The following is a 7,374-nucleotide window of genomic DNA, read 5'->3' as shown; positions in this document are numbered from 1 at the left end:
AGTGTAAAACCCCCTCAAGCAGAATGGGGTACCCATGAAAGCAGTGTTTGAGTTTTTAGTTTATTGCTGCATCCCCAAGGCCTAAACTAAAAAACATTTAGACCAGGGGTCCCCCACCCCCGGTCTACAGACTGGTACCGGCCGCACAGCAGGATGTGAGTGGCAGGCAACCGAGCAAAGCTGCATCTGTGTCTGCAGCCGCTCCCCGTTGCTGGCATCCCCCCTCAGCTCCACCTCAGATCATCAGGCCTTAGATTCTCATAGGAGCACCAGTCCCTGGTGCCAAAAGGGTTGGGGACTGGTGATTTAAATTATACCCACTCTCTAAACCATGGAAAGAACTGTAGCTATGCTTTCACCCCATGAACAAAGGCCAAGTGTGGAGCCCAGACCAGCACCCTTTTGAGACTGTAACGAGGCACCTCGATGACATCCTCAAGCTGGGCTGGTATCAATGATGGCCAAGTAGGGAGCAGGACCTCTCTCCCAACCAACGGTAACGAGGCTCCCCCCACCCCACATCAGCTAAGACCAGGGATCCCAGACCTCGCTCCCACCACAATGACAGAGGCGGTGGGTGTGGCACCCTCCTCCCCTCCTCCTGCCTAAGCTGTGCCACAGGAGGCAGCTAAGACAGAAGGCTCATGACAGGAAATTCAGGATGTCCAAGCTTAACAGAAAATCACTTATCACACCAAAAATCAGGAGGACCTCAAAGTGGATGCAAAATGACAATCAACAGATGCCTACACTGCAATGATACAGATGTTAAAACCATCTGACAAAGCTTTAAAAGCAGTGTCAGAAAAACACATCAATGAGCAATTACAGATGTGCTTGAAATAAATAAAAATATAGAAGTTTCAACAATGGACTATTTTCAGCGCAGAAACAGAAGATATGAAAAGAACCCAATGGCTATTTCAGAACATTTAGAAAATACAATAACCAAAATGAAAAACCCAGTGGACGAGCTCACAGGACGGAAGGCACAGAGGGAGGGATCGCTGAACAAAAGAAGTTTCCCAGTGTGAACACTACTGAGAAAACAGACTGGGAAAAATGAAGAGCCTCAGAGAACGGTGGGACTATATGATGACATTCACGTCATCAGAGTCCCGGAGGAAGAACCAGGCTAGAAAAGCAAGAGAAGAAATAATCCCTGAAAACTCCCCAAATTTGGCAAAAGATGTAAAAGCCTGCAGAGTGAGGAGGCTGAACATGAGTCAAACAGGATAAACCCAAAGAAATCCACGCTGAGACACAGCAGAGTCCAACTCCTGAAATCTGAAGACCAAGAAAAATCCTGCAAAGCGGTGAGAGAAACGGCAGCGAGACGGCAGCGGCCTTGTGCCACAGAGGGGAAAGCGCCACAGGGCAGAGGTTTCGCCTCGGAAACCACGGGGACCAGAGGAAGCAGCACGTGTCTCTCAAGTGCAGAACTCAGACCCAGTGACAGCGCTCCTGAGGGGTGAAGGGGCTCAGAAATTCGCACGAAGAGAACAAAGGAGTCTTGGAGCGTCAGGGAGAAAGAGCAGCATAAGGAAAATACGGGCAAGTACGGTAGACTTTCTACTCCCCTTGAACTTTCACGATTATCTGTGATGTCTGAAGCCCAAGTTGTTAGGAAGACCAGGTGCTGTAGGCGTAAAAAATAAAAATAAAAATAAAATAAATCGTAAGCTGACAAGGTCCTTGCAATCTGTGAGGTCAACCAAGAGTTGCCTTGCCTAAAAAAAAAAAAAAGAAAAAAATGAAGGCCAATTTGTAACACTATATGCTGGAGTTCCCATTTCCCAGTGCATGTAGAGCAAATACTTAAGACAATCGGAGAGGGTGAAGAGACACACAGGAAAGCTAATGGGCCAGAAACAATCAAAATGTCCCTGCATGGATGACTATAACGGTCTGGAAAAAATAAACTGTAGTATATCTATTCCGTGGACTAGTACTCTGCAATACAGAAGAACAAATTACTAATATACCCAACGAGTTGCTGAGTGAAAGTTATATACTATATAATTCCATTTATACAATGTTGCCAAAGCGACAAGTATAGAGGATAAATCAGTGGTTGCAGAGGTTAGGGACGGTGGGGGTGAGGCGTGCTGGGTTTGACTCTCAAGGTCTCTGTGGTGATGGGATAGTTTTGCACCTTGATTCCAGTGATGATCAGTTATACAAATCTACACGTGATAAAACAACACAGAAGTATAAGCAGGCGCTGGACCAATGTCAATTTCCTAACTTTGATATGTTCCGTTAGATGTAACCACTGGGGAACAGGTGAAGGGCACATAGACCCTCTGTGCACCCTTTGCAACATTGTGTGGATCTATATTATTTCAAAACAAAAAGGAAAATAAAGCAAACAATACACAGACTTGGAGAAGTTATGTGTAATGCCAATAACTGACAAAGAAAATGCACAAAATATACACAGGTCTGATAAGAGAAATAACTTTGTCGAGAATTTTTATAACAAATGGATGCTGAATTTTGTCAAGTGCTTTTTCTGCATTATTGCAATAATTATATGACATTATCCTTTATTTTGTTAACGTGGGGGATCACATCGATTGATTTGCTGATGGTGAGCCATCTTTGCAGCCCAGGAATAAATCTCACTTGACTGTGGTGTGTATTCCTTATAATGTATCGTTGAACTCAGTTTGCTAATATTTTGTCGAGGATTTTTGCATCTATGTTCATCAGGGATATTGGTCTACAATTTTCTTTTCTTGTGGTGTCCTCGCACAAGGTTTCGGTATCAAGGTAATGCTGACTTAGTAAAATGAGTTTGGAAGAGTTTTCTCCTCTTCTATTTTTTGGAATAGTTTGAGAAGGATTGCTACTAATCCAAGAGCTTGGGACACAGAAGATGCTGTGTATTTTCTGCTTATAAATTCCCACTGGTTAAATTTAGTTTGTACTTAGACCATGTGGCCTTAGCAGGGTGTGTCTTTGATCTCTTTGCACAATGATGGACAGCTATTAAGAGGTAAATGAGACCCTCACAAAGTTCACGTTAGAAAGAAAAAGGAACAAACTCCTCTTAAAGAGGGGGAATCAGGAAAGGCTGTGTCCTGTTATCGAGCAGAAGGAACATTTGGGCTCGAGGAAATCTGTAAGAAGAAAGGCAAGGCTGAGACAGCCTAAAGTGACTCCCCAGTGGGGAGATGCTTTTTTGAACCGCAGACAGAGAAGCCACAGTAAGAGCATGGATACCCTCAGAACCGGGCAGCCATGCCCAGGGTACAGAACACAGAAGGGAACACATGGCGTGCTGGCTGGGTCCCTAGGTGGCACGGTTACCAGTGGGGACGTGGGGGCGGGGTGGGGCTCTTCCCTGTCACCTGGGACAGGGTTCGACCCTGGTGGTGCTTGGCACGTGTTGAACGCGTGTCCATTAAAAGGTACCCAGTTAGGACGATGTGGTCACGAGCCAGCTGGGTCAGTGTCGGGAGAGCACGTCCTCACGACAGTCCCCCACCGGGACGGTGGCGTGTGCAGGGGTGGAGGAAGAGCCCTCCCTGCGAGGCAGAGCCCCAGTCTGAGGACAGCTGCTCACACGAGCCGTGGAGAAGTTTGTCATCAGAGACCACCCTCGACGGAGCCGTGGGGAGGCAGAAATAGGCCCAAAGAGGAAACAGAACCAAGAGGCAGGAGTGGTCCGCACGAGGGAGAGGCACCGGGGTCAGCATAGCCGCAAACCACTGTCCAGAGCTGAGGCCGGCACAGGTAGATGCCCTCCGGATATGGTGAATACCTGTGTTAATCAATCTCTCGATAGTTTTCTCCCAGCTGAGTTTATTTATTTATTTTTTAGGCGAGGCAACCATTGGCTGACCTCACAGATTGCAAGGACCTTGTCAGCTTACAGTCCCTTATTTTTTATGCCTACAGCACCTGGTCTTTCTAGGCGGTCTCCCATCCAAGGACTAACCAGGCCTGACCCTGCTTAGCTTTCGAGATCAGACGGGATTGGGCATGTTCAGGATGGCATGGCCGTTGACTCCCAACTGAGTTTAGATTCATAAATTGGAAATAGTGCAAGCTGACACAACTCTTGAGTCCCAGTGAAACAGAAGCAAAATTTTCTTATCGGCTCACCTTCCCTCACATACCCTGTGTTGTTGTCACAGACTGTACCTCTGGGACAATGTTTTGCCAGAGATACTGTTAGTGCTGGGGACTGGACCGTGTTCCAAATGCTGTGGCTGCAGAGGCCAATGCTGTGGTCATCTGTGATGTCCTCTTAACTGCTGGGATTCTTATTTTTTGTTGTTCTTTTAAGTGAGGCCTATAAGAGACTGGCGTGGAACTTTGGGATTGGGTGGCATGAGTTTGCGGGCAAACCACCTTGGGGCTCAAACCAAACTATTCTCCAGCATGACTATCAGTTAAAACTGTCCACCTGCCTGCCGCTCCTATTCTGTTTGTTGATGCTAAACCTGGCTGGGAGGAAATGGGGTGTTATTTACTGCATAATCTCCCCAAAGTACAACACCCACCCTCACCTTTACTGTACAGGCACGTTGCTGAGGATGGCCAGGACACTGTGAAACACTAAACTGGAGCTGCAGTGTGTGCACATGGGGTGGGGCAGAGCGAGGACGCGAATCCATGACGATGGCCTAAGACCCAGCAAAGCCTCTAGAGAATGATCACAGCTACTTGAGCCCAAGGACAGGTTAATAAGAGATGGAGGGAGAAAGCCCCGTGGCTCTGGAACACCTGGGAGATAAGAGTAAACCAGACATCTGGTGAGGGGCAAGTCTGCCCTCAGTCTGCAAAGTGTGCCCTCAGTAGCCCACGACAGGAGAGAAGCGGAGTCACAGCTCCTGTAGACCGGCTGCTAGCACTGCGGGGCCTCCCCCACCTCTCTGGCCGAGCAGGTGCACAGGCGCTGATGGGTGTGAAAGGGGTAGGCTGAGCTTTGTGCTGACTACAGCCGCTCACCCTTCCTACCTACTCTCCTCAACTTCGGTGCGCTCCTCCAAAAATGCGTCCTTACCGCCGTCATGCAACTCGTCACTGGCTATGGCAGTCACACCTCTACACACTCTCTCCATTCTCACTGACCCTGTGATCACTCTGCAATCTCTCGGCCCACACACCTTACTCAGGAATAGCCCAGTTCTCCCCTCCCCACCCTGGACGGCTTCCACAGTCTCTGTTGTGACCCACCCCACATCTTCTGCCAGGACACATGGAAAAAGCTCAAGTCCCTCAGCATGGCTGGCCTCCCATCGCCACCCCCAACACACACAGCGGCTAATGTAATCCCCTTGTTCCCCCATTTCCCTAATGTACACCTAGGCTACAGCCAAGACCACTCCTCACCACCCCCACAGAAGCCATGCTCCTCTGTGCCCCTGGAGGACTCTGCCAATAACTGAGACCTCCTGTGGGCCTGGCCTTTCTTCCCCAATCTCCCACGTACTTGGACTTGCCGACAGCGCTGTCCCCCAGGCAGATGATCTTCACGTTGTCGTCGGCATCGTATTTCTCTTGGTCTAGCTCACAGGGTTTGGCTCTGTCCTCGGCCATTGGCTTCTGGCTGCAGACAGGGGCTTAGCTCAGGGGAGGGGGGTCTTGTCACTGTCTGAGAAAATCAAGAAGAGGCTATTGTTAAAGAGAAGTCCCCTCGACCAAATGCACTTCTCTCTCCTCCTGGACAGGGGGGACCAGGGTACAATGAGCTCATGAGAGAGGTGCCCACAAGCACGCTTCTCTATTCACTACCACCACGTGCTAACCTGCAGTTGTAATCTCATCCCCACAAAGACCCTCTTTGGGGCTTTACTCTGTGTCATCTTACACAGCCGTGCTCAGGGCCACATCTCCTACACCCAGCTGGACAGACAACATTCTGAAGCGATGCTGAAGCTGTACAAGTTTTACACACACAAGTTTTCTCATTTATAAAACAGGGACAAAAAATAGAACCCATGTCTCATGATCGATGTGACACACTGTCTGGCAAAGACCATGCTGTAGCCTGAGCTCTCATCACTGAATGACAGACCACACAGCCACAGACATCAGCATTTATGACAGTGGTCTCCAACCTTTTGGCACCGGGGCCCGATGCTCCTACGATAATCTAGTGCCTGATGACCTGAGGCCGTGATGCTGGCACTGGGGAGCGGCCGCAAATGCAGCTGAATGCAGAATGCCTAATCTGCATTCCCGATCCTCTATCTCATGCCTCTCACCTCTCCAATTTTCCACCTTACTGCAGTCAGCAGCTGCCTCTTCCTCTCTCAAGGTGTGCATTCTCCAAACCCGCTTCTCGAGGGTTACTTCAAACTCTACTAGTTTCAAGTGTCTCCTAAATCAGAGATCCCTAATCCCTGAGCCGCAGACCGGTGCTAGTCCGTGGTCTACTAGGAACCAGGAGGGAGAGCAGAGAAGCTTCAGCTGCATTTGCGGCCGCTCCCCAGCGCCAGCATCACAGCCTCAGGTCATCAGGCACTAGATTCTCGTAGGAGCATCGGGCCCCGGTGCCAAAAGGTTGGAGACCACTGTCATAAATGCTGATGTCGGAGCTGTATTGCAATCGCCTCTCTCAGTGCCAGACTCAGATATGCAATTGCCCACCAGATCTGGACTAGCCAACTATCTACACAGGCATAATAACATGCGAAAACACAAATTCTTAAGTCTGGCCGATGTCACATTCCCCATCTACACAAGACATCGGCAGCCACCCAGTGCCGATACCTGGGTGTAACATCATCTGTGGCTCTGTTCCGCCACCCTCACGCCCAAATGTAACCTTGCAAACATTACTGAGAATGTCCCAAGGCCAGCCTCCTGAACTGACTAGGTACACAGAGAGGATGCACGGGCAAGGCCCCAGCTGCACTAGCACTCACTGAGCATTCACCGTGAGCAGAACTCGCACTCTTCACAGTCTACTGTGCTGGAACTATGACAGGTGTGCACGCAGGTCGGGGGGCAGAACATGCCAACTGGACCCCGAGTGTCTTTGTGGCCCCGCGCGGGGCTCAGCCTTGCTTACCGAGGTACCCTCAGCCTCAAGAGCAGTGCCTGGTTAATGCCAGGTAATCAGTAAGCGTAACGAGGGCTGCCCCCTCCACCTCCACCCTGTAGCCGACGCGACCCGCTCCAAAGTCAAACCCGGCCGCATCGCGCGGCGCTCCAAGACCTTCAATGTTTTGTCGTTGTTGTCGTGATCCAGCGGGCAAACTCTTTCATTCCACAAACACCGTGGGAGCACCGGACACGTCTGCGAACCGCCTCCGCTCGGCGCCGGGCCACCGCCCGGGCCGTGCGCTCGTCCGGCCTAGGGCCCGAGGGCGGCCTGGAGGGGCGGCTCCCACAGCCAGCCCGCCCCCCCGCGCC

At 50.3% G+C, this 7,374-nt stretch overlaps 1 protein-coding gene and 1 pseudogene across 4 annotated transcripts in view; both read right to left on the bottom strand.

Annotated features, from left to right (window-relative positions):
- Window positions 1-7,374, bottom strand: part of RABL2B (RAB, member of RAS oncogene family like 2B) — a 14,125-nt gene that overhangs the window by 5,981 nt on the left and 770 nt on the right. Inside the window, exons 1-2 of one of the 4 annotated variants that reach the window (XM_006917836.3) lie at window positions 7,178-7,368; window positions 5,447-5,608 (exon numbers count right to left, since the gene is read on the bottom strand). In XM_006917836.3, coding sequence (XP_006917898.1) covers window positions 5,447-5,553 — 107 coding nt within the window. In that variant the 5' untranslated portion in view covers window positions 5,554-5,608; window positions 7,178-7,368. Of the gene's footprint in view, window positions 1-5,446; window positions 5,609-6,884; window positions 7,155-7,177; window positions 7,369-7,374 lie in introns of those variants that run through there. The other 3 variants (XM_015594026.2, XM_015594025.2, XM_025051023.1) reach the window with 3 other exon arrangements.
- LOC112484725 lies at window positions 3,898-4,016 on the bottom strand (annotated as a pseudogene).

The sequence above is a fragment of the Pteropus alecto genome, unplaced genomic scaffold (assembly GCF_000325575.1).
Source record: "Pteropus alecto unplaced genomic scaffold, ASM32557v1 scaffold118, whole genome shotgun sequence".
NCBI classification, from domain to species: Eukaryota; Metazoa; Chordata; class Mammalia; order Chiroptera; family Pteropodidae; genus Pteropus; species Pteropus alecto.
This window is presented reverse-complemented; position numbering and strand designations above follow the sequence as displayed.